This window comes from Thamnophis sirtalis, unplaced genomic scaffold, assembly GCF_051295495.1.
Source record: "Thamnophis sirtalis isolate CommonGarterSnake01/CBP01778 unplaced genomic scaffold, rThaSir2_p1.2 scaffold_14, whole genome shotgun sequence".
Classification (NCBI taxonomy): domain Eukaryota; kingdom Metazoa; phylum Chordata; class Lepidosauria; order Squamata; family Natricidae; genus Thamnophis; species Thamnophis sirtalis.
Genome location: NW_028261394.1, coordinates 42,717,632 through 42,745,035, shown reverse-complemented (window position 1 = coordinate 42,745,035; position 27,404 = coordinate 42,717,632). Strand labels below are relative to the sequence as shown.

The 27,404-nt window shown below is 45.2% G+C and overlaps 1 protein-coding gene across 1 annotated transcript; it reads right to left on the bottom strand.

Moving 5' to 3' along the window:
• Positions 1 to 797: 797 nt before the first annotated feature.
• HEATR3 (HEAT repeat containing 3) lies at positions 798 to 27,404 on the bottom strand. The gene is made up of 15 exons (XM_087729482.1): positions 27,207 to 27,404; positions 22,757 to 22,929; positions 20,430 to 20,517; positions 18,444 to 18,556; positions 16,833 to 16,942; positions 14,741 to 14,881; positions 12,717 to 12,985; positions 11,112 to 11,202; positions 10,005 to 10,159; positions 8,726 to 8,808; positions 6,969 to 7,105; positions 5,646 to 5,734; positions 4,936 to 5,079; positions 3,616 to 3,792; positions 798 to 2,789 (listed from the first exon to the last, which is right to left on the bottom strand). Exons 1-15 carry the CDS (start codon positions 27,339 to 27,341, stop codon positions 2,661 to 2,663), a joined length of 2,034 nt encoding a protein of 677 aa, XP_087585608.1. The 5' UTR covers positions 27,342 to 27,404; the 3' UTR covers positions 798 to 2,660.

Sequence of the window (27,404 nt, the reverse complement as noted above, 5' to 3'; positions counted from 1 at the left end):
GCAATCATAAAAACATTCTGAGGATCTCAATCGATCTAAGCCAATGATTGTTGCACACCACTGCCAAAATTCCAAGGATGATCAAAGCCACCACAAAGTAAACTATCCTTATATTCAAGGATCATGTTAATTGTATCTCCTAATCCAGAGTTTCAAAGCCCTATGTCGGATTTATTTAATGTAGCTTTCTCTTTCCACTTTATAGTGCGTTTGTGGTTAATCACGTTGAGGGAAGATTTCCATTTACAAACCGTCTCTTGGACAGCATCTCCAAAATCAAAAAGGCCGCAGGAACATTATTAAGTACACACTTCATTTTTTTCCAACCTTTCGCCAAGGAAGAGCTCAAATGTATCTGTGTAGTCACGTGTATTATGTACATCTGCCAGTTTTCGTGTGTGAAAAGAGAATTTTGCAATCACTGATGCCTTTCAACATCTTTACAATAGGTAATACTTTTGCATTACTCAGTACAGTGTCTACTAAAGAAAGCAATAACATTTTAGCAATACATTTCCGATTCCTAGTTGGTTTGAAAAGCGTTGTTTTAGAGACGTCATGCATGCCTGAATTTGTCCATATCTAAATTAAGCGGGGGAGAGAATTGTGTGGTTTTTCTTAGCTTCTTTGTTCCCATATTCTGATTTCAACCTCTCCAAAATCCTATGTGTAATAGCAACGATTATTTGGAAGCAGCTACTTGTTCCATGTTTGTATTGTACAACATGGAAGATCAAATATTTAGTAAGTTTTTCCCCAGTCCAGCAGCTTAGCCAACGGACCAAATTGCCCCGTCATTTTCCAGCACAACATATTTTATTACGATCTGTTCAGTTCATCAGATTTTCTAGAGTAGGTTGAAAACAAGATTATTCTACAACTTTCATCTCAAGCTATACCTCGTGTGAATCACACTGGTTGCAATCATTCAGTAACTCAATTCTGATACTGTCTTACTCTGGTACAGGGGTGGGTTCCAGCTTCTGTTACTGCCGGTTTGCTCAGGGACGCGCTATGCACGCATGCGCAAAAGCAAAAAACAAGATGGCGGCGATAGAACTGGTTTGGGCATGTCCAGCCGAGGTACTATCTACTCGGCTGAACGAGTAAGGGCCCACCTCTGCTCAGGTACCTGAAAGGAGGAGAGGCAGAGCCTGGAGGTGGAGCCAAGAGAGGACTTAGCCTGGAATCATTACCTTTTCACAAGTGGTCTTAAGTCCTCTTGAACGCCGTCTATTCTTATCTAGCGCCAATGTAGTGCTGACCATTGACTAAATTCGTGTGCGTATGAGCAATAAATCAGTTTGACTGGAGCTTAATGCAGGGTCCTGATTCTTCGCTCCTGATATTACCACCTCATCCCTGTTGTAACCCTTCCCGAAAGCCATTGCACTGGTCAACTGAGAAAGCTTGATTATGCTGAATCAGGCCAACTGGCTGGTCACAGCTCTCCAGGTTTTAAGGGAGGCGTTTGTTCAAGCCATTTGAAAATACTAGGATTAGATGAGTTCACAGCCTGGCTGCCGAATATAGATTGTACTCACGTGGGCTATGACTCACGTGAGAGTTCTCACAGGCAGTGAAAGCAAAACGATAGTAAATCGGAGTTGCAGAAACAAGGGATGTAAAAACTCAACGGGGTGGGGCAGGCCACGCACAGCAAACAAGGGATGGAAGCATTTATATTGATTGTGCAGAGACTGCTTGATCCTGAACCTTATTGGTTGCTGGAATTAGTTCATTAAGTCTTCTTTTTTATTATTATTATTATTAGCTGGCCTTCTTTCAATCCAGCCTCTTGGCTGAATGCAGACAAATTTGGCTAAAAGGCTATTTAATCAGAATATGGTGAAAGGCTTTTTCAAAGCAAGGAGATATTTGACAGTGCCTCAAGTTGTATCAATTTACCCAGGGTACCATAATTTATAACTTGCCCTGTTTCATCATAGTTTATCCCATACAATTAACATAAATTATGATAATGTCCATTATTTCATTGCTATCATTCACCAGCTTTCAATCCAAACACAACACACAGCTTCCTTTTGGTAGAAAACGTTATTTTGCATTTTAAACAGCTTTTGGCTAAAAGGATTTCAAATACAATATGAAGAAATACTTCTGCATATATTATGCATATTAGGAAAAATGCAATGTGTGAACTTGGCTGTTATCAAGAAAACATTTTTAAAAAGAAGCAGAAAAAGTCTCCATATTTGGGCACTGAGAAAACTGGTATCACCCAGGAACAATGTTTTATCCTGTTTTTTTTTTTACATTGGACTTTTACTTAAAAATAAAATAAAATAGGAAAGCCTGAAATATATCATCAAGGAAATCAAATTATTTTGTCCACATTAAGAAAATGGACCCTTCCATTATAATATTTTATTTTTGATTTTTTACTCATTCTTTTTCCAAGAATGGCAAATCAAAACATTCCACCACATTAAGGACAAATTTTGACCCTTTGTGGTACTGAATTCATTTTCACACTTTTCTCTGCCTCTTTGCTTCCCCTCTCCCCCAAATCAAGACACATAACATGAAAAGCAGACCATAACCCCTTTCTCCTACTAGCTGTTGTTACAAAGTCCTATAGAATTCATGGTTAAAACAGTTGATAAACTCTATCAAAAATAGAACTTTCCATTCTATTTCTATTCCAAAGCTTTTTTCTTTCTGTCCAGTGTCTCTTGATAGGCAATAAATCTTCTTAAATTCAGCTTCACGTTGTCTAGAACACACAGTTGTTCTGTGTTATACTGTCCTCTGCCTTCTTTTCGCATCTGCAGTTTAAAAAAAAATGTGGAAGCTGTAAATGAGCTGAACTCTAATTAATAGTGATAGGTAGGTAGGGAGGTAAATAGGGAGGGAGGGAGAGAGAGAGAAAGAGGGAGGTAGGGAGGGAGGTAGATAACAGATAGATGAGAGAGAAAGATATATAAGATAGATAGATAGATGATAGATAGATGTAAGTAGGTAACTAGAGACAGCCAATCTAAATTATTCCAGGAAATAAAATGAAACAGAAACAATACCCAATACCCGTGACCACCCATCACCTGCCTGCTTCTACATCTTTACAGCCCCTTCCCCAGCTTTCTATTTAAAAAAAAAATCATATCAAACAAAGTTGTCTGGTCCTTCCGACGCGCCCTAAAAAGTTGGCTTTTCCAGCAAGCCAGCCTGGCCTGAACAAAACAAAATAAATCACTGATCCTTGTTAATTTTAATTGAATTTTCTTAAAAATGTCATTGTTAATTCTAATTGGGTTTGTTTGGGATAGTCTATTTAATTCTTTTTAACTTTTGTAATATGTGTTTTTTTTTAATGTTGTACGCCGCCCTGAGTCCTTGGCAGAAGGGCGGCATATAAATCTAATAAATCAAACCAAACCAAACCAATGAAAAGTCTAGCCATCCCATTTCAAAATGCACTGCTGAAACCACGAGAACTAGTAGTGGGGGAATTTTAAAACATGGGGTTTTCAGGAACTCAATGAACACAACTGGGCAAGAAAAGTCAACTGTTTAAACGTGTAACCCAGATGCTTCCCTAAACCGTCTTAGCCCTCCGTCTTCTCCGGATTCCTTAGGAAACTCCATGCTTACTCGTGACTTGAAAACGGGCTGGAATTCCTTAAGCGCATAAAGCAACTTGATTTCCTCCGCTGCCTTTTCCGCTTCTTTGCCGTCGGCAAAAACGTCGAAGAGGGCGTCCAAGGCTTCTCCCACCACCACAAGGGAAGGGTCCTTCGTCGCAACATTGAGGAGGAATTTCCCGATGTTCTGGAACGACAAAGAAATGCAGAATACAAAGGAAAAAAGAAGAACAACAGAGCTAGAAGAGATCTTAGAGGTCTTCTAGTCCAACCCCCTGCTCAAGCAGGAAACACCATATCAGTGATCGCGAATCTTTTCGGCACCAAGTGCCCAAACCGGAACGCACATGTACGCATATATGCGCATGCTGGAGCGCCAGAAAACGACCAGCTGGCCAATGCACACGTGCGTGCCAGCCAGCGGGTTTTCGGGTTTCTAGCACGCACATGTGCTCCAGCCATCTGGTCTTCACATGTGCCAGAGCACCAAAAACTCGAAGACCGGTTGGCCAGCATGTGCATGCCTGGTTTTTGGTCATTTTTGGGACCATTTTCAGGGCCATTTTCCAGTGCTCTGGCGCCCACGAAGAACACCGGAAATCAGAAGAGCATCTGGTAACGGCGCTTGCCCACAGAGAAGGCTCTGCGTGCCACCTCTGGCATGCGTGCCATAGATTTGCCATCACGGCCCTATTGTCAGGCCTGCATTATTATATTCCTTTTAGAATTTTGGCCTGCCACACTTTCTCTTATTTCAATATGCTGTTTCGTTAGTATAGTCGATGGGAGTGGGGAATAGAAAGGAGTAGGATTGTGGAATGTATTGTTATCATTCTTCTCGAGAAGACCAAGGTCATCGTTTGTCTCCGCACTTTTACACCTGACCGGAAGCAGCTGGTTGTGGATGCCGGCGTAGAAGAAGAAGATTGGACTGTGTGATGGATTGTGGGTGTGGGGACAAGATCATGAACTTTTAACTGGGTGGGATTCTGATGCAATTTCCAGAATTGGGATTACACAGAAGTGCTAAGATGTCTGCTTCATTAAATTGGAACTTTAAGGATCGTTTTGCCTTGGACTCTGATTTAATTCTACACAATACTTGGAACGCTGACACCTATACCATTTCAGACAAATGGCTGTCCAGTCTCTTCTTAAAAGCCTCCAGTGATGGGAGCACCCACAACTTTTGAAGGCAAAGCTGTTCCACTAGCTGATCGTTCTCAGGAAATCTTTGTTCTAGGTTGCTTCTCTCCTTGATTAGTTTCCGTCCATTCCCTGCCAAGCAACTGACGTCCCCGTTCAGAGCAAGATGGCAACTGATTTTTACCTTGAGCGTCTCCGCGGTGTCTTCCACTTTGGCAAGCACACTCCCAGCAATTCCCAAAATGCTAACCACGTTGATTCGGACGCTGGTATTTGTGCTCTGAATTCCGGTGTCACACAGAGTCATCAGCTGCTCCGGGGTCATGGACTGTTAAAGACGGAAGAGGAAGGGAAAGAAATCAACAGCCTTTGACTCCAACCGTGAAGCCTTCCAGATGTGCTGGGATTACAATTCCCGACAGCCACTTTGGGAATTCCAATCCCAGTATACTGGGAAGGTGTTTTTGAGGAATGTTTTCATTTTCAGTGAAAAAAAAGAAAAGAAAAGGCAACGTCATAGGTTTGCGATCAAACCATTTCATATGCTTTTAAGAAACCGTCCCACAAGCATGAGCGGGAATAAAATATATTTACAGAATATGGAAAACAAAGAGTTGGAAGGGACCTTGGAGGTCATCTAGTCCAACCCCCACTCATGCAGGAGGCCCTACACCATTCCAGACAAATGGAAGTCCAATCTCTTTTTCAAAACCTCCAGTGATGAAGCACCCTCAACTTCTGGAGGGAAGCCATGCCACTGGTTAATTGGTCTCACTGTCAGGAAAGGTTTCCTTAATCCCAGGTTTTTTCCCTCCTTGATTATCTCCCCAGCATGGGAAAGAAAGACATTGTGGAAACTGTGAGATTAGATGCCAACAGGTCCAGAAAACTCACCTGAGGTATATTATTGGATGCCAACATTTGCAAAAGAGCTCGCAACGCACTGGTGACAGCTTCTAGAAACTCCACTTCTTTTGAAAATTCTGTCCATAAAATTAAAAAAAGCTCTTTGAGCTCAAAACGCAAGTTATACAGGTAATCCTCAACTAGCAGACCACAATTGAGGCTCAGACTGATGTTGCTAAGTGAGAGGTTTGTGTTCTTCAACCTCAGAAACTTTTTAAGACACGTAGAATTCATCTCTCAGAATTCCTTAGCCTCCAGGCTGACTAAGGAATTCTGGAAGTTGAATTCCAGCCATTTGCAAGTTGCTGAAGTTGAGAGACACTGGTTTAAGGCTCCAGATTAAAAACTGGAGGGCCATGAATTCTAGTCGTCCCTTAGGCAGGAGTACCAGCTGGGTAATTTGGGCCAGTCCTTCCTGACAGCCCCACGAAGGTAGAAAGAGGTCGCCATTTCTGAAAAATGCTACCCTCATTTGGCAATCACCAAGTGTTCTGACTGAGGCTTCCCGAAAGCATGAAACAAACTCCACATCCCGACTAAAGAACCCTTTTATTAATTTACTGTGAATTCTGCTCATTCACCTCCAGCAAAGTCTTTCAAGGGAGGATTTACAGTCACGGACCTCATCTGGCTTGGAGAGCTGCCAGGCCGATCTCTGCAAAACTTGGCAAGGAGTCTCGGAGAGTCACGAACCAATTAAACGAACTAATTGTCTCCTGCAAACTCCACTCCCCTTTCGCTCCTGTTTTATTTCCTCTGGGAGGGGCCATTCATCGTCCACCTGTGGCCTTACTCCCTGTTCTTTAGCTCTTCCCTTTGTCTGGCAACTCTGTGCATGCGCACATTGGGAACAGGCTCCAACTGTTCGTCTGCCTCACTAATGTCTGACTCCGAAGGCAGCTGATATCTGGCGTACGGCTCTGTCCCCCTCTCCGCCTCCGACACAGAGCCCTCATCAGAGCCTTCCCCAGACTCCAGGAATGGCCCATGTTCCTCCCCAACCTCCTCACTGTCCGAATCTGCTGCCAACTCCGCAGGCCGCTGGTGGGCCACAACAAAGAGTCAACACTGATGCCATGCCAGGAGGCCAACTGCAACATATATTCACTCACGCCTTCCTTAAATAAGTCTGCTCTACAGGGGCTTACAGAGACAAAACCGCAGGAAACCCAGTCATTAAAAGGCAGAGCTATCCAGTAGCCGGTGCAATTAGCAGAAGGATAGGGAAGGACGAGCGACGGGGGCAGCAGGGAAGAGCAAGGGCTACCATGCTGGAAAGAGCCTAAAAAAAAATCAAAGTTTGAAGCAAACCTGGCTGAGAAAAAATTAACTGAGACAGATGCTGTGAGAGGGATTGAAGCGCCGAAGGGCCCCCCAGGCTATCCACGTCCGACACCAGTAAGATGCTATGAAGGCAGGTTAGCGCTCTGTACTGGATCATGTTCAACCTGGAAGAAAACAGAGAACGACTGTCAAGACAAGGGTTGAGGGTCTTCCTCTGAGGTTGAGGGCCAGCCTGAGGTCAGCTCTCCCGTTTGGCTTATCGGTTAACAAAACACCCAAGAAAGGTTGAGCTGCCCAAGGCCATTAGAGCCGAGGTGGCGCAGTGGTTAGGGTGCAGTACTGCAGGCCACTTCAGGTGACTGCTATCTGCAGTTCAGCGGTTCTAATCTCACCGGCTCAAGGTTGACTCAGCCTTCCATCCTTCCGAGGTGGGTGAAATGAGGACCCAGACTGTGGGGGGCGATATGCTGACTCTGTAAACCGCTTAGAGAGGGCTGAAAGCCCTATGAAGCGGTATACAAGTCTAACTGCTATTGCTACTGCTATTTTTCAGGGTGAGAGATCGGGAAATTGTGTGTGTCCGCGATGGCAAATCTATGGCACTTGTGCCAGAGGTGGCATGCAGAGCCCTCTATGTGGGCACATGCGCTGTTGCCCCAGCTCAGCCAGCTGATCATCGGGATTCCAAGGTGCACATGCACACCGGGCAGCTGGTTGTTGGATTTCCGAGAGAAGCATGTGTTATCAGCCAGCTGGCAGTCAAATTTCTGGCACGCACGCATGCACACACGCCTTCCAGATTGGGCACTTTGTGCCAAAAGGGTTTGCCATCAGAGGTGTGGGTTGTGCATCCTTTTTCTACTCCCAATGTTAGCGGAGATCAGGGTTTCACAACCTTTGCAACTTTAAGAAGGATGGACTTCAACCTCCAGAATTCCCCAGCCAGCCTCACTGTCAGCTTCTGCTTTGCTGTCGCTTCAGCTGCCATGAAACGGGGAGGGAGGGCCTGGTATTTGGGAGGGGTTACTCATTGTGCTGGAGGAAGGTTCTGGAGTTCCCTGACTGATCGGTCTACGCATGTGTGGGTGTTTCCTGCCAGGACTAACGGCACCGACATTCCATCTTCGTGATGCCTTTTGAAGTTATCTCACACCTGACACTTGGAAGACTTATGATTGGGCTGGGACTGTGATGCCAAGGGGTGGGGAATGGGCTATTCTATATATCAATCGCTTTCGCACCTAATTAATCAGACTTCGCTACGCTTTGCCTTTAATCATTCTTAATTAGTAAAAGTACACTTGATTTCCACACATGGAGTCTCGTGGTCTTTCTTTCCTAATTAATTAATGGAGAGGAGCCGACACTCCTATGAAATGTAAGCCGCCCTGAGTCCCCTTAGGGAAAAGGGCGGCCTATAAATGTCAATAAAATGACTACAAAAAAATGACTACACTCCCTGTTAGGAAGTTTCTCCTTAATCCCAGGTTGCTTCTCTCTTCGATCAGTTTCCATCCTTTGCTTCTTGTCTTGCCCTCTGGTGCTTTGGATAATAATTTGACACCCCCACTCTTCTTTGTGGCAGCCCCTCAAATGCTGGAATGCTACTCTCGTGTCACCTCCAATTCTTCTGTTCATTAGACTAGCCAAAGCCAAATTCTGGGGGTTGAAGTTCATCCCTCCTAAAGCTGCCACGGCTGAGAAACCCTGGTCTGGCTCGATCAACCGAGATTGTTCTGCTAAGGAGGAGGTAACAAGGAATCCAATCAGAACCAGCCACTTACTTTTTCATCAGAGGCTTCCAAGACGGATGCTTCATACAGACATCAAGAGTAACTGCACTAGGGAAAGCAGTTTTTTCCAGGATCTGCGCGAAGAAAAGAACAGCTGTGGGTCATCGTGAAGGTTCAAAGAAGGACTAATGGCCCCAATTCTTAGAAGAGCCCAATATGCCCACAAAAATGTAGAAGTACCCCAGTGGTGGGTTATGACCGGTACGCCCCGGTATGGGCGTACCGGTGTCTGCACCCGCCCACCCACCCTCCTTAGCGGTATTTGAGGTTTTTGGGGCTTCCGTGCACAGAGCATACGGCACCTGTGCGACGCTCCGCCGAGCAGCTGGAGCGTCGCGGTCGGTAAGTACACATGCACGCACTGTGTGTGTATGTATGTGCACTGCACGCATTCATGTGGTGGACGCCCATCCCCGTTGCACCATACTGGTTGTACTGGGATCCGAAACCCACCACTGAAGTACCCTCACATTCCTGAGACCACTACGTTCCTTTAATTTATTTTAAAGGTTATGATCCTTTCTTGTGAAACGGCAAAGATGTCTTTAAAATCCTTTGGCGACACATTCCTTCATGCTTCATTGCCACCCCAAATCCAAAAGTATTATTTTTGAGGGGGGAGGGGAGGAAGGCACTGGGAGATTATGTGTCAACTCATAAAGCATTGGCATGTTGTTATTAAGTTGCCATTAAGTTGTGGAAAGGGGTTCCAGCGCATTCCACGCATACGTTCGGCTAGAGTCGGATCTCAGATTACTAGAGCAGGCTTGTGAGGCGTGCACCTCGTTGGGGAATGTGATTTATGACACAGACCGAGGGAGGGGAAGGAACAGGGGTGACGTTCAGCCATAATTCAAATGAGGTTAGATCTGATTGCAATGAGATATTGCTGAAATGGCGTTCCTAATAAATGACTGGTTTTCTTTTGAAACTTGGCTTGAGGCTCATGAATTAATTAAGGCATCTTTCGGAAACCTGACACTATGATCTGATTCACCCATCATCCTAAATCTTAGTGGTTTGCCATCTGACCCAACGCATCTGAAGGGCACCAAGCTGGAGAAGAGAAAGGAAGTCTACTGTATTGTGTGACCTCCACCCTTAGCTTGTCCTCCACATTTGAAGGCTTAGCATGCGGTGTGAACTCAGCCAACGGTGCGCTATTCAATGAACGCTGATGAAGTAAATGCAATCACAGGTTTGGGAAACAGAAAACCCGCTTTTGGAAACCCAGAGGTTTGTTGTCTGAAGTCAAAGAGGAGCTGGTGACCTTCTTTGGGATCAACTGGTTGACCAGGGCGGTGTGAATTTCAGCTGAAAGGCACAGCGGAGAAAGGAGCTTTCCCTCTTCTTCGTAACTGTTATCCAGAAAGGCATCACTCTCATCGCTGCTCGATAACTCCTCCCATTCTTCGTCAGAGGCATCTGGAAATAAAAGCCCAGGTGTCAACATCCCAAAGGAAGTGCAACAACTTTAATCGCATGCCGCCGTCTTGAATTCCTCAGGTGCCAACCTCTCAACCAAATACCAATTCTTTGGTTGCGGTGCTACGTAGATTATAGATGCAACCATTATGAGGACACATTATTTTTTGCACAGTTGCGATAAGCATGAAGGGGTAAGCCAAAACCTTTTGGGCAGCATTCACACAATGCATGATCCGCTACCCAACAGTTTGGGTTCACACAACGTGCAAAGACCCAACAGCTTCACCACAATTCAACTGAGCCAACTTTTACGTCATCATCACTTTCATTTAATGACCCCATAATCCCTTGCGGGTTGGAGTCTGGGCTACCGAATGGAGAGAGCAGTGTGTTTTAATTGTGTAGCTTCCTGTCGCCGATGACGAGTTTTTTCTTCAACAGATTTACTCTCAGTGTGCCCAGAGAGAGAAATATATGCCTCCATCTAGGATCGAACTCACAGCCTCCCGATTGTGAGAGCTCCCACCTCTAGGCCACCGCACAACTCCAATTGACCCAACTTTACATGTGTGGCTCACACATTTTCTCACATGCAAAGACCCAAGAGTTACACAGTTCAACTGACCCAGCTGTACATGTGTGTGTTATACACTTAGTAGGGCTTCAATTATTCCACTGGGCCTTTACCAAAATCAGAAGTTTCTGGTGGCCATCTGTGGCATTTCCATTCATTTTATGACTTACTCCACTGCCTGTTAAGATACAGCCTGTTGTGCCTTAAAATGGCTTTTACTGTACAAAGTCTGTAGATTGGGGCGTGGGACAAAAACTGTGGTAGAATTAGCCCCCTTAAGCATCGCGTATTAAAACAGCTGACCCAGTGGAGGAAAGGCCACATCTGTTTTATTTATTTATTTACTTCACCTGAGATAAAGAGCCACAGATATACCTTCGTTGCAGCACATGTTGACAATGATCTCCAGGGCAGTTTGTTGAGCCAGAAGTAACGCTCTCACTTGCTTCAACTCTTGCTGGCTGCGCTAGGAAGCAAAGGATGCAGAGAAGAGCAACAAAGATGATTAGGGGACTGAAGGCTAAAACATGTGAAGAATGGTTGCTGGAATTGGGTAATGAAAAGAAGGAGTAGGGATGAAATAATAGCAGTATTCCAATAATTGAGGGGCTGCCACAAAGAAAGGGGGGGGGGTCAACCTATTCTCCAAAGCACCTGAAAGGGTTCCACCACAAATGCGCGCACAACAAAAGCGCGCCTGACAAAACCGCGGTGTCTAAAGCGCGGTGACAAAACCGCGCAACGAATGAGCGACTAATTAGCCCTAAAGCGCCGACAAAAGCACGCCGACAGAAGCGCACTGTAACGTAACCCTCAACCTAACCCTCAACCTAACCCTAAACCTAACTGTAAATCTTACCTTAAATGAAATCGCACTTCTGTCGGCGCGCTGTTGTCGGCGCGCTTTTGAAATCGCGGTTTTAGCGCCGCGGTGTTGTCGGCGCGCTTATGACGTTCGCGCTTTTGACGGGTCACGCCTGAAAGCACTGCAACTCTGAATGTTCACTAAGCGAACTGTTGTAAATTGAGGATTACCTGCGTTTTTTGACAACTCTGAAGCTGACCTGACCGAGGTCGTTTCGACGCTTCAGGGTTGCCACATGGGAACTGAGGGATAGGGAGGGGGAAACAGAGAGAGCTGGGGTTTTGTAGCCAAAACAAAATACTTTCTCCTGGGAGACAAGGACATTCCCACAGGTGGTTGGAGAGAGGAGGAGTGAAGTTACCAGGCAACCAGATGGCATTGTGATTGGACCACAACTACTTTGCCCGAACCAATGCGAATCGGCAGAATGCCACCTCTGGTGTGACTGACTGTTTGGGGAAGGGAGGAAACTTTTACTTTTAATTACGGTATTTTTCGGAGTATAAGATACACCGGATTATAAGCAAGGTTTTGAAGAGGAAAATTAAAAAATATATATATTTTGCACTCGGCAAACCTTCCCAAAACGACCTGTTATTTGCAAAAACGGGCCTGTTTTTTTTTGTTTTGTCAAAAAAAGGGCATGCATAGCCTTTAGGAGGCTTATAGAGTGCTCCTGGGGGTGGGGTGGGGGAAAATTGAGCAAAAAATGATCTTTTTCACTCATTTCTGCCCTCTCCAGCCCCTAGGAGCTCTCTGAAAGCCTCCTACAGGCTATGCACGGCCATTTTAGTGAAGGGGGTGGGGTTTCGGGAAGCAAAAAATGCTGCATTCAGTGTATAAGACGCACCCAGATTTTCAGCCTCTTTTTTGAGGGAAAAAGGTGCGTCTTATACTCCAAAAAATACGGTAGGTGAAAACCGCGGGAATATTCAGAGTTGGTTTTCACCGCTTGTGCCAATATGATATATCCAATAAAACTATTCTTTGAGGAATCTACCTGCCTCAGAGTTCTGTTCGCTATGAGTGTATTACTTGGAACCCTGGACATTTTGTCTTATCCTCATAAATCAGCCCCTAGTGCTCCATTTTGAAAGAACAAATGGGATACTTACTGGCAGTAGATCCAACAAGTCCTTCTCTCCTCGGGCGATCCCTGTAGTTTCCTCTTCCATTCTATCCTCTTCTACGTGAGCGGCGCTTCCTCCGTTCACCCCGTTTCCTTCAACGGGAGCCTTCAACCTTTCCGTCTCGGCTTCCTTCATCCGAATGACCGCCTCTCCAGCATCCACCGCCAGACACTCTGAGAAAATCTTCAGGATGGCATTGATAGTTTCCGCCTGGCTTCCCGAAGGCACGGTGCTCTTGATGTTCCACGCTACCCCTGAAACCACCAAAAGGATACGGTAGAGTTCAGCCTAGCCAAATCTGATCGCTACAGCATTTCTTGCGCACGAGACAATGGGACAACTCCAAACTTCGCTGCAATGTCAAGAAAGGGATAACTCTTATGTATTTATACTAATATATAAGCATATATTCAAGAGCGAGATATAAAGCGGGGGGGGGGGACGGGACATAGTTAGGATAGATTAGCGAAGGTAAGGGAATAAGAAATGATACCAAATTACATTTGGGTTTGCGGAAATACCTTCCCAAGGAAACATAAATTGAGATCTGAAATAAGACACCTACAACAACAGAAAAGACAGGGAGAGAGGAGGAGAGAATGAAAGGAAGATGGGGGAAAGAAGAAAGAATTGGAGGATGGAAGGGAGAGGAAGAGAAGGAGAGAGGGTAGGGAGGGGAAGAGGAAGAGTAGGAGAAAGGAAAGGGAAGAAGGAAGGGGAAGGAGAAGAGGAAGGAAGTAGAGGAGGGAGGGAGAAAAGAAAGGGAAAATAGGGTGGTGTCACAACAGGAAGAAGGGATGGTAAATAAAGCAACCCAAACTGTCTATTATAACCTATTAAATCAATTAATAAATGTATAAGCATGACAAATGTAAAGAAGAATTATGTGAACGTATACTTAATTCAATTTCAATTCAATTTATTAGATTTATAGTCCGCCCAATCCCAGAGGACTTAAAATGGTATGTAAGAGAACAAAAATAAAAATTCTAGAGACAAAAAGAAAGGGACAACTCCAAACCGCAACTGCGAGAGAATCCTTCCCTGTTTTACTTTCTGGAAAATTGTAACACAACTGGCAGTTCAATGCAGTTGGTTCACAAATGGTGAGCTACCATGCCAACATGTCATGTCCCCCCTGTCGAAGTCTGAATATGCGGGGGAAGAGGAGATGGAACAAAAACTGACAGTGAAAGGGCAGCTCCGTTGGCCTTGGAAGAAACAGGAGGAAGGCTGGAATCAGTCCAGACAAGGCTTTTCGGGACTAAAAGATCTGCAGGCAAGGAGGAACAGAGCTCAGTCAAGGAGCAAGAACCACCCGCTCCGGATCCAAGAGCTTGGAGAGTGCAGAGAAGGCATAATCAGCAAAGATGGAACGGGCCACTCAGGAGAAGAGCACCCCGCCCAGCTTCACCAGGCACACCTGGGGAATGAGACTTAAGGAGACGCTGTGGGAAGGGGTATTTGCCGGGAACAAACGCTGAGTTCCTGAAGTGTTGTGTGCCGACATTTGTACTTTCCAAGAATCCTTGCATTTCTGTGTGGCATTCTGGACTCATTATCTGGATCTTTTGCTCCATGAGCCCCTTGCTTTGTTCTTGTTTTGCTCAATAAAGTTGGGATTTATTGCCATGCTGCCTTGGTGCAAACAGCGCTGGACTAAACTACAGGCATCCAGAGGCTGTTTGAGGTTTGTTTGTGGGAAATTTGGAGCACTAGAGGGCCGGTGTGAAGTACCAGCTGCTTTTGTTCTCTCTGTGCTGTGCCCTGGATCATCACACAACATCTCACTAAGCCAGAAAGGAAGTCCTCATATCATGACTTTCTACACCCAACCTCTGACTGGCAATCCAGGCAAGGAATTCCCACGCATAAACCATAGAGCTGAGTCTCACCACCACCACTACACACATTCTGGCGCATCGTTGTCATAGCGCAGCTATGTCAACTTCAGGACCTGTAGACGTCAACTCCCAGAATTCCTGAGCCTGCCCTATTGAGTATTTTACCTGCCACCAAGGTCCGCAAAAGGATATGGTCCATATCTTTCTCCGAGGATAACATGACCATTTCCAGCACCTGGTGCGCAGGTGCATCGAAAGACGATAGCAGATCTGGGTTATCTTCTGTCACGGTTTGTAAACAGGACGCTGTACAGGAAGAGAACATGTTTAAATGGAGGCCACACAAATCCGAGTCAGAAAGTCATATATCAATCTTCCTTTCCCTATCTGTCTTTCTCTGTAGAGATTCTCAGTCATGGTTGTCCCAAAGGTGCTTTTTTCTGGAGGCAACTGGACTTTGCTTTTTTCCTTTGAAGACGCTTTGCTTCTCACCCAAGAAGGTTCTTCAGCCCCGACAGGATACAATTTGGGATGGACACCCTTCAAATGGTGTGGGAGTAGGAATGGATTTCCAGAGGGGAAAAAATGGCAGGCTACAGGAAGCAGGAGCGCCACCCAAGTGACCCTGAGGACACAGATAAGCCTTCAAGGGCTTCAACGATCATCTAAAAGGATGCAAAGGACCAGCTATCTGCAAGGAGTATCAACCCTTCCCTTCCTCACTGTTGTGGCCCAGCAGGAGCCGTTGGAGGTGCCATCAGACTCCAACAGCGAGGGGACCTATGAGTCGGCTCTGGAGGATGTGGAGGACCCTGGACAGGGTTCCGACTCTGAGCAGGGCGCAAAGAGGCTGGTTGGCCACCAGGAGGCGCCTGAGCCTTGGACCAGTGGGGAGGAGACAAGGGAGAGTGATCCGGACACCAGCAGTGAGTTGTTTCTGGATGCACGCCATCAAAGAGCTAATAAGCGGCAGGAACAATTATGCAGTTACAGCAGGTAATTGCACTCAGCTGGTGGTCATTAGGCTGCTCTCCAGACTATAAAAGGACTGCTTGTGCACACGCCCCTCTTACAGAAGTCAACACAGGAACTAATGTTGGAGAATAGAATTGTGAGCTTGGCAGGCTGGATTGCTGCCAAGACTTATCTGTGTTGGATTGCTGCCACGGCTTATCTGTGCCGGCTTGCTGCCAAGGACCTGTCTGTCTGTTAATAAATTCCGGAAAGTATCTTTGACTCGGAGTGTGTTGGTGTGGGAAGAGGGGGATCAGAACACCTCACAATCCTATCAGAGTTGAAGAAGCTTCTTGGATGAGAAGCGAAATGTCTTCAAACGAAAAAAAAACCAAGAAAGCCCAGTTGCCTCCAGAAAAAAAGCACATTTAGGATATCCCTCTTTCTGTTTCAGGAAAATGTGATCAACTGCTTGATACTGTTTTTAGTTTACTTGTACTAATCCCCCCATCCATCATGACGTGACGGTAAACAGGTAGTCCTCAACGTACGACCCCAATTGAGCCCAAAAATTAGGTTGCCAAGCAAGAAATTTGTTAAGTGAGTTCCGCCCCATTTTACGACCTCCCCTGCCACAGTTGTTAAGTGAAATCACTGCAGTTGTTAAATTAGTAACATGGCCGTTAAGTGAATCTGGCTTCCCCATTGACTTTGCTTGTCAGAAGGTCGCAAAAAAGGATCACATGACCCCAGGACACTGCAATCATCATAAATGTGAGTCAGTTAGTTGCAAGGCCTCTGAATTTTGATCGCATGACCATAGGGATACTGTAATGGTCGTAAGTGTGAAACATGGCCATGAGTCACCTTTTTTAGTGCCGTTGCAACTTTGAATGGCCACTAAGTGAACTGTTGGAAGTTGAGGACTACCTGTATTATAGAAAAACTTTTTTTTAAATCTCGAAGCATTTCCTTGAAATTATTATCATTCTACCACCTGCCACTTAAATTTTTTTCCTAGAGAAAAAGAGGAAAAGCAGGATTCAAGCCAATGAAAAACAATTACCGTATTTTTCGGACTATAAGATGCACTGGAGTATAAGACGCACCAAGATTTTGAAGAGGTAAATTACAAAAAAATGTTTTTGCATTCTGCAGACCTACCAAACCCTCTGCATTTGGAGGGGGAGGGGGAAGTGTGCCTTATACTCCAAAAAAATGTGGTATACAGACAGCCTCATGCCAGCAGGAAAAGCTATAACAAGCACCTCCAAGAAAAAGGAAAATATATGCCCTTTCTTACCCACAGCGATAGCCAGGTCAACATTTGCATGAAATCTCTTCAGATATTGTAGAACAACATCTAAGCATCCTTCTTTGTTGAATATTGAAACGGCTGTACTGTTGCATTCACTGATAGAGACATTAAGGAAGATTTAGTTGGTCCATCTAAGAGGCTATTGTAAGAGGTGTCAAACTCAAGGCCCACGGGCCGGATCCGGGCCACAGGGTGCATAGATCTTGCCCACGGGGCCGACCCAGAAACAGCAAAGGAACAGGGCTCAGTTTTTGCTGGCAGAGGGTTGCAGGAGGCTGTCGCAGCCGAGAACGGAGCTCGGGAGCCCACTTGCACTGGCCGAGTGCATGGGCCACCAACATGAGTGACGTCAACCTGCCCCCCCCCCCCCCGGTAAGGTGAAACACAACCCTGATGCGTCCCTCAGTGACAAGTTTGACAACCCAGGCCTATTCTGTAAAAGCAAAGATGGCAATCTTCAATTTTAGCACAGTTCTGAGCATAGTGGGTCTCTCTGATATGCATGAAGGGAGCATGGAAGGATTCCCCCCCACTCTCCCAGGCATCTGGAATAGAATAGAATAACACAGTTGAAAGGGGCCTTGGAGGTCTTCTAGTCCAACCCTCTGCTTAGGCAGGAAACACTACACCACTCCAGACAAATGGTTATCCGACCTCTTCTTAAAAACTTCCAGTGTTGCAGCATTCACAACTTCTGGAGGCGTTCTATCTATTCAAGTCTGAAAGAAGATACAGCTGGTTTAATGAGATCCCGCTTCTTAATGAAACCACATCACTTTTGAAGTCTTGAGCAGAAGCCTGGGGGGGGGGGGTTGGGGGCCCGAGAGCCAGATTTCCTTCTTCCAAACAATGTTTGAAATATCCACAGCCCCGGCACTGGTTAGTTTCCAACCGAAACCAAGTAAATGTTTTACACACAGCGGCTACAGGACACAAAAAGATCCCATTTGGGATCCGCTCATCCTTCCCTAACACACCGGTGCAGGGACAAACCAACAATGTTAATGAACTTGTTTTATTTATTTAGTAACTAATTACTATTGTTAGGAATATAATCTAACAGTTGGGTTGGCAATATATAAATCATGTAACAATGTTGTACCTGTTTCTTTAAAGCAAGGGTAGTCAACCTTTTTATACCTACCGCCCACTTTTGTATCTCTATTAGTAGTAAAATTTTCTAACTGCCCACCGGTTCCACAGTAATGGTGGTTTATAAAGTAGGGAAGTAATCTTACTTTATAAAACACAGAGACAGACTCACACAGAGAGAGAAAGAGAAAGAGAAAGAGAAAGAAAGGAAGAAAGAAAGAAAAAGTGAGAGAGAGATGAAAGAAAAAAAGAAAAAGTGAGAGATGAAAGAAAAAAAGAAAAAAGGGACAGAGAGACAAAAGGAAGGAAAGAAAAAAAGAAAGAGAGAGAGAGAAAATACATGGCGGGCAAGCCACTCCCACCAGGTCACATGGCCGGCAAGCCACTCCCACAAAGGAGGCCACACCCACAGAGTAGGTTCGAAAATTTGTTGAAACCCACCACTGATCCCCGAATACCCTCCCTACTGGCCCTGAGAACCAGAATTTCAACAAATCTACTGACCACACATTCCAGAGCAGATTCACAGCTTCGTTAGCGATGTCTTCGGCATGGTTCTTCTCGGCCTGCTTGTCATCCTTTAAGGAACTGTTGCTTTCTGTAAGTCCTGCCTGGCACTGTTTGAATCAGAATAAGCCAACAAAAGAACAGCAGGATTGGGGTGGGGGGAGAAAAGAAGGAAAGTATTAAGATACAAATATACAAATTTTAAAAAAATGACATTCAGTGGATTTACGACAGGGAAATAAAATGTGGCAGAGGAAATTTAGCTTCATGTAACTTTAAAGCCGGCATCGCTGGAATGCCGCCCCCAAAAATCCATCAGAGGAAGGAAATAAGCAAAGGCAACATCGGAAGGAAGAGGAGGGAAAGAAGAAAGGGTAAAGCAGAGGGAGCAAGGGAGGGGAGATGAGAGTAGGAGAAAGGGGAGGAAGGAGAAGAAGGGAGGAGGAGTGGGGGAGAGGGAGGGTGAAGAAGAAAAGAGGAAGGAGAGGAGGAAAGAAGAAGGTAGAGAAGGGAGGTCGGGAAGAAAGAAGGAAGGAGTAAGGGTGTTGTGATCCCAATTGTAGTTTTCTATATATTTTTAAGCAGATTGTGATGTTAGAAGGCAACAGATAAATGTTAATAGTATCTAGGAGAATGTATATTTGTGAATGTATATGTATGTATGTGTATATATATATGTATGTATGTATGTATGTATGTATGTATGTATGTATGTATCTATGTATGTATGTATGTATGTTTTCTGAGGTTTTCGCGGGTGTTAGTATGTAGGACTTTGGTTATTTGGGTTTTCTCCCGCGTAAGACACTTCCAATTTTACGCGGGAGAAAACCCGAATAACCAAAGACCTACAGAGCCGAGGTGGCGCAGTGGTTAAATGCAGCACTGCAGGCTACTTCAGCTGACTGCAGTTCTGCAGTTCGGCTGTTCAAATCTCACCGGCTCAAGGTTGACTCAGCCTTCCATCCTTCCGAGGTGGGTAAAATGAGGACCCGGATTGTTGTTGGGGGCAATATGCTGACTCTGTAAACCTCTTAGAGAGGGATGAAAGCCTTATGAAGCGGTATATAAGTCTAACTGCTATTGCTATACATACATACATACATACATACACACACACACACACACACACACATATATTGTCTGTGTGTGTATGTATACACACACACACACACACACACAATCAGTGTAGTCTGAAATGGGCCCTGGTTGGAAGAATGCAAGATATCCTTGACAGAATATCAGTGGTGGTGCAGCGGTTAGAACGAGATACTGCAGGCAAACTCTGCCCACTGCCAGGAGTTCGATTCTGACCAGCTCAACCTTCCATCGTTCTGAGGTTGGTAAAATGAGAATCCAGATTGTTGGGGGAAATAGGCTCGTTCTATAAACCACTTAGCGGTTTATTTACAAAGGGCTGTAAATCACTATGAAGCGGCAGTATATACCGTATTTTTCGGACTATAAGACACACTGGAGTATAAGACACACCAAGATGTTGAAGAGGTAAATTAAAAAAAAAATGTTTTTGCCCTCCCCGGCCCCCGGGAATACTCTGCAGGCCTCCCAAACCCTTTGCACGCCCCCGTTTTCTGTGGAAATAGAGGCATGCAGAACAGTGGTGGGATCCTAACCGGTTTACTACTGGTTCGCTGAGAAGGCATATGTGCTAGTCGTTCCTGACTCTAGGGGGCAATGCTCATCTCCGTTTCGAAGCCGAAGAGCCAGAGCTGTCCGAAAACGTCTCCGTGGTCATGTGGCCGGCATGACTCAATGCCGAAGGCTCATGGAATGCTGTTCCCTTCTCACCAAAGGTGGTTCCTATTTTTCTACTTGCATTTTTTACGTGCTTTCAAACTGCTAAATTGGCAGAAGCTGGGACAAGTCACGGGAGCTCACTCCGTTACGCAGCCCTAGGGATTCGAACTGCCGAACTGCCGACCTTTCTGATCGACAATCTCAGGGTCTTAAGCCACAACATACCTCCTTCAATAAAGCGACCAGAGGAGTCATGATGTCTTTAGCGACCATATCGTTGCAAACTTCAAATCCTCCACAGGCACTGAGATTTCTGCAACAAAGCCGAATTTATTCCACATTAGTTTTTTTAGGTTGTTTTCAATCAGCCATTTATAAAGGTTTTTCAAGTTAGGGGATAAGTCTCAAGCAATGATGAAAACGGTACCATCCAAAACGATCAAAACACATCTGAAAGTTTGGACAAACTTTTTTTTTTGCCTCTGGATGCGGGATAAAAAAAAATAAATCTTATTGGGAGGAATTCCCTGGAAATCGGGATGAGAAACGTAGGTTTGACATTGCTGATTTGTGTCGGCCAGGAAGCTTCAAATGAAGAGAAATGTATACAAAGAGAAAGGGCAAAAATGTATAATGGGATGTGGGAATCATCTTGGGAATTCAGGTAGGAAAAGCCAATCAATCCGATAAATAAAATTTATAAAATTTATAAAATTTATAAAAAGAGCCGAGGTGGCGCAGTGGTTAGGGTGCAGTACTGCAGGCCACTGACTGTTATCTGTAGTTCAGTGGTTCAAATCTCACCGGTTCAGGGTTGACTCAGCCTTCCATCCTTCCGAGGTGGGTGAAATGAGGACCCAGACTGTGGGGGCGATATGCTGACTCTGTAAACCGCTTAGAGAGGGCTGAAAGCCCTATGAAGCGGTATATAAGTCTAACTACTATTGCTATTGCTAAAATTTGACCCCGCAGAAGGAACATGAGTAGCAAGCAAACAACCTCAGAAGGGACACTCCCTAGTTCTGTAATGGTGAACCTTTGGCACTTGTGCCAGAGGTGGCATGCAGAGTCCTCTCTGTGGGCACGGACACCATCAGCAGCTGCTATTTGCAGGCGCTGGAGTGCCAGGAAACGGGCCAAAAAGAAGGCTGATTTTTGGGCTGTTTTCCAGGCCAATTTCAGGCCAAAAGCAGCCCGAAAAACAGCCTGAAAAACTGGCATGTGCTCACCAGCCAGTTGGTCTTCGGTTTCCGGAGCTCTGGCCCAGGCACATGCACGCACATTACGGTTCAGGCACTTGGTGCTGAAAAGGTTTGCCATCCCTGCCCTAGTTTCTTGCACCGTAAACGCAGGGACGGAGAGAAATGTACGTCCCTACCTGCAAGATTCTGTTTAAGGCTTCCTAACAACAAAGTGGAGCCACAACTTCTGAGTGTGCTTGTCTGGATTGCCTCACAAGGCTTGCAGGCGTTGAGTCAAGAACAGCAAAATTAAGGTTCGTTCACTCAAAACCCGCCTAAGCACAGTTACACTTTCCAGGAGGAGAGGCACAACTTTCTACAAATAAATAGCAATAGCAATAGCAGTTAGACTTATATACCGCTTCATAGAGCTTTCTGTCCTCTCTAAGCGGTTTACAGAGTCAGCATATTGCCCCCAACAACAATCCAGGTCCTCATTTTACCCACCTTGGAAGGATGGAAGGCTGAGTCAACCCTGAGCTGGTGAGATTAGAACCGCTGAACTACAGATAACAGTCAGCTGAAGTGGCCTGCAGTACTGCACCCTAACCACTGCGCCACCTCGGCTCTATAAATGTCTCAAAGGCGTAGTAGACAAGCCGTCCTTGACTCCAGCCACACAACTAGGTCTGTTGCCAGTAACAATAACATCGGGCTTTATTGAACATACCCCCCAATTTCATTTGTGCGATGTATTCTTTTTTTACAAAAAATAAATGTTATTCGTTTTCTATTAATTGCATTCCTCAGTACTTAATAAACACTGTGTTGTCTGGGTATTTCATTTGCTTAACAATGCAAACGCCGTTCTTATTCCCCGCCCAATTTTTTTCCCCAACCCCTGGTAAAATAAATCCCAAGTTTGATAACAGTCTTCTTTCCGTTTGATTTTCAGTGTAAGTCCGTCCAACGTATTAAGGACTCCAAAGAGCCTATCTACCTTTTGCCGTAAACCCGTGATGGCAAATGGGTGGCATACAGAGCCCCCTCTACAGTTCAGTTTTGCCGCATATGTGCATGCACCTCCCACCAACCAGCTGGTCTTTGGGTCTCTGCTACGCATGCACAGGGGGTGGGGTGTACGCGAGGGGCACGTGTGCATACACGGGAGGGAGCAGGACACATGTGGGTGTGGCGCACATGCATAGGGGCAGGTCACATGCGTGGGAGGTGGGCGAATGCACACGGCGGGGACAAGCATTGCATTTGGGGGGGGGGGTGTTTGGGTGCTTGCCCACACTTTGGACACTCGGTTCAGAAACGGTGAGCCACCACTGCCCTAAATCTTCTCGCTTATCATCCATCACTCACCGGAGAGCTCCCGCCGCCGTCTCCCGAACCACTAAGCTTGGATCCAACAGCAACGGGCCCAGCCGCCGAACGACGTCTCGTTGCACAAAAGCTGGGATCGTCTGCTGCTGTTGCAACATCTTGGAAATGTTGGCGCAAGCAAATTCACGCACGTCGGCATTGGGGTGCTGCAACTAGACAGGCAGAAAGCAGGAGAGGAGAATTAATACACCGTACGGTTAAGTCTCGACGGGAGGAAAATATTTGTAGCTCAGGGCTGGGCGCTCCTCTGAAATAGCTTTGACATGCGTGTGTTTGGATCTGAGGTGGGGGACATGCGCTCTGGACTTGCCCCAGGAGGTTGTGTCTCTAGGTTTAAATCCCGGTTAACCGACAAATGCGGGCTCGAAAAAAGCGCGCCTGACGAAACCGTGGCGAGAAAACCGCAAGTTCTAAATCGCGCTGACGAATGAGCGCAGAAGCGCGCCGACAACAGCACACCAACAGAAGCGCGCTCTAAACCTAACCCCGAACCTAACCCCGAACCTAATCCTAAACCTAACCCTAAACCTAACCCTGAACCTAACCCCGAACCTAACCCTAAACCTAACCCTAACCCTAACTCTGAACCTAACCCTAAACCTAACCCTGAACCTAACCCTGAACCTAACCCTGAACCTAACCCTGAACCTAACCCTGAACCTAACCCTAACCCTAACTCTGAACCTAACCCTAAACCTAACCCTGAACCTAACCCCGAACCTAACCCCGAACCTAATCCTAAACCTAACCCTAAACCTAACCCTGAACCTAACCCTGAACCTAACCCCGAACCTAACCCTAAACCTAACCCTAACCCTAAACCTAACCCTAAACCTAAACCTGAACCTAACCCTGAACCTAACCCTGAACCTAACCCTGAACCTAACCCTAACCCTAACTCTGAACCTAACCCTAAACCTAACCCTGAACCTAACCCTTACCTTAACTTAAATCTCGCTTCTGTTGGCGCGCTGTTGTCGGCGCGCTGTTGTGGGCGCATAGATGATGTCGTGGTTTTCGCGCCATGGTTTCGTCGGCGCGCTTTTGTCGTGCGCACATTTGTCGGGTCACGCAAATCCCGCGGGAAGGAGGCCTTCCAGGAATCTTCAAAATGGACTTGGCGATGAGGGATCCTCTGTGCTTTGTGGTTTCCTTGCAGCCATTTCATAACCCAACTGGGTAACGTCATCAGCCCTAGCATGATGATGCTAATTGGGTTAGCCTAACGGACACACTAGAACAGGCAAGGCTGTATACTGTCACCCTGCCTATTTAACTTACATGCAGAGCACATCATGAGAAAGGCAGGGCTAGATGAATCAAAAGTTGGAATTAAGATTGCCGGGAGAAATATCAACAACCTCAGATATGCCGATGATACCACGCTCAAGGGGCGAGAGTGAAGAGGAACTAAAGAGCCCCTTGATGAAGGAGGAGAGTGCAAAAGTTGGGTTGAAACTCAACGTTAAGAAAACTAAGATCACCAATAATGATGGAAACATGGGAAAAGATTTGGGTAAGAAATGTAAAATTTACACAAGCTCAAAACTTGAGAGAGAATTTTTACAAGTTGCTTTATAGATGGCATCTAGATCCCAAAAAGCTAGCTTGTATGTATCCGGATTTACAATCCAAATGTTGGAGATGTGATTGTGTTGACGCTACCTATTATCACGTATGGTGGGCTTGTAAAAAAGTTAAAGCATTTGGGATAAAAATATGGTGGATTATTCAAAATATTCTTCAAAAGAGGATAAAGTTTACTCCTCGGTTGTTCTTGCTAGGTATAATTACAGACTGCACAGTTATAGAGACTAATTTCATTCTGAATTTAATAACGGCAGCAAGATTGTTGGTGGCGCAGTACTGGGAGAAGGAAGAATTGCCTACTATTCAAGAATGGATGTTTAAAGTAGTAAATTTAGCAGAGATGGCCAAAATTTCAGCATATCTGAAGGACCATTCAGATGAGAAATATACGTTGGAATGGAGAAGATGGATTGATTACATTCAAAATAAATATCAGACTAAGAAATTTCAATTAGCTTATGAATGAACAAGGAATGTTATAATTTATCTAAATTTAGTTTAACAAAAGGGGAGTTAAAGTACAAGAGGGAGGTAAGATGCTATAGTTAGTTAGCTTATCTTAGTGTATGATTGTTAAATGTTTATACCCTGTATTTTGCTCTGGGAAGTTGGGGGGAGGGAGGGTTGGGGTGGTGGGAGGGGGAAATATTTGTAAAATTTATTAAAGCTCTTCAATTAAAAAAGAAAAAGAAAACTAAGATCATGGCATCCGGCCCTCTTAATTCCTGGCAAATAGATGGGGAAGAAATGGGAGGTAGTAACCGATTTTACTTTCCTGGGATCCAAGATCACCGCAGATGGGGAAAGTCGGACCATAAGAAAGGCCGAGCGCCAAAGAATGGAGGCCTTTGAACTCTGGTGCTGGAGAAGACTCCTGCGAGTGCCTTGGACCGCATGGCCATCCAACCGGTCAGTCCTAGAGGAGATCAACCCTGACTGCTCTTTAGAAGGCCAGACCCTGAAGGGGAAACTCCAATACTTTGGCCACCTGATGAGAAGGAAGGACTCACTGGAGAAGAGCCTTAATGCTGGGAAAGATTGAGGGCAAGAGAAGAAGGGGACGGCAGAGAAGGAGGTGGCTGGATGGAGTCACGGAATCTATCTATCTATCATCTATCTATCATCTATCTATCATCTATCTATCAATCTATCAATCTATCTATCTATCTCTATCTATCTATCTATCTATCTATCTATCTATCTATCTATCTATCTATCTATCTATCTATCTATCTATCTATCTATCTATCTATCTATCTATCTATCATCTATCTTCTATGTATCTATCTATCATCTATCTATCTATCTATCTATCATCTATCTATCTATCTATGAGTCCCCTTCGGGGGGAAAAGGGCGGCATATAAATATAATAAAATCAAAATCAAAATCAATCAATCAATCAATCAATCTATCTATCTATCTATCATCTATCTATCTATCTATCTCTATCTACCTCCCTCCCTCATCTATCATCTATCTATCTATCTATCTATCTATCTATCTATCTATCTATCTATCTATCTATCTATCTATCTATCATCTATCTATATCTATATCTATCATCTATCTATCATCTATCTATCATCTATCTATCATCTATCTATCTATCTATCTATCAATCATCTATCTATCTATCTATCTATCTATCTATCTATCTACCTACCTACCTATCATCTACCTACCTACCTACCTACCTACCTACCTATCATCTATTTATCTATCTATCTATCTATCTATCTATCTATCTATCTATCTATCTATCATCTATCTATCTATCTATCTATCTATCATCTACCTACCTACCTACCTACCTATCATCTATCTATCTATCTATCTATCTATCTATCTATCTATCTATCTATCTATCTATCTATCTATCTATCATCTATCTATCTATCTATCTATCTATCTATCTATCATCTATCTATCTATCTATCATCTATCTATCTATCTATCTATCTATCTATCTATCTATCTATCATCTACCTACCTACCTACCTACCTATCATCTATTTATCTATTTATTTATCTATTTATCTATTTATCTATTTATCTATTTATCTATTTATCTATTTATCTATTTATCTATTTATCTATTTATCTATCTATCTATCTATCTATCTATCTATCTATCTATTTATCATCTATCTATCTATCATCTACCTACCTACCTACCTACCTACCTAACATATCTTACCTACCTACCTACCTATCTTCTGAAACTCAAATACCTTGGCCACCTAATGAGAAGGAAGGACTCCCTGGAGAAGAGCCTCATGCTGGGAGCGATTGAGAGCAAGAGAAGAAGGGGAGGACAGAGAATGAGATGCAGCATATTCCAAGCGCATAACAAAAGTGGCATTAACTCTTCACGTGATCTTGATTCTATCCCTCTGTTAATGCAGCCCCCTCCTCTCTCCCCCTGACGCCCAACCCTTCCCCACGCTAGAATGAAACAGAGTAAGAGCTGGAAGGGCCCCCGGAGGTCTTCTAGTCCAACCCCCTGCTTAGGCAGGAAACCCTGCGCCACTTCAGACAAATGGCTGCCCAACATCTTCTGAACAACTTCCAGTGTTGGAGCAATTCGCAACTTCTGGAAAGCAAGTCGTTCCACTGGTTCATTCTTCTCACTGAGAGCTGGGAGGGACCCTGGAGGTCGTCTAGTCCAGCCCCCTGCTCCAGCAGGAGAGAACCTATATTCCATCTCAGACCAGGGACTCTTTTCCAGTCTCTTCTCCAGGGATGGAGAGGGCGCGATTGGTAAAGGCGAGCCCGGCTTCCACCACCACCACCACCACCGCCCATCCGTGGGCACCCACGTTCCCTCTTGCCTTGCCTTCTCCAGCAGCTCGGCGGCCGGGGAGCTTTCCTCTTCTTCTCCCGCTTCGTCTTCGGCCGCCGCCGGCTCGCTCGGGCTCCCGGCCGGAGCGAAAGCCGGCGGGCGAAAGCGACGGGCCTTGGTCTTACCCATGGCCGAGCGAGCCGCTCCCACCGAAAGACACCCGGGGTAAGTCGGCGGGCCTTCCCTCCCCAC

Excerpts from the sequence above, each read along its gene's own strand:
- HEATR3 (XM_087729482.1), bottom strand. The coding sequence starts at position 27,341 with ATGGGTAAGACCAAGGCCCGTCGCTTTCGCCCGCCGGCTTTCGCTCCG. Across the intron at positions 10,160-11,111 it reads CAACATGTGCTGCAACGAAG|ATGCCTCTGACGAAGAATGG; the intron begins GTATATCTGTGG and ends TTTTATTTCCAG. Across the intron at positions 7,106-8,725 it reads TGGAAGCCTCTGATGAAAAA|GTTGAACATGATCCAGTACA; the intron begins GTAAGTGGCTGG and ends GTTTTCTTCCAG.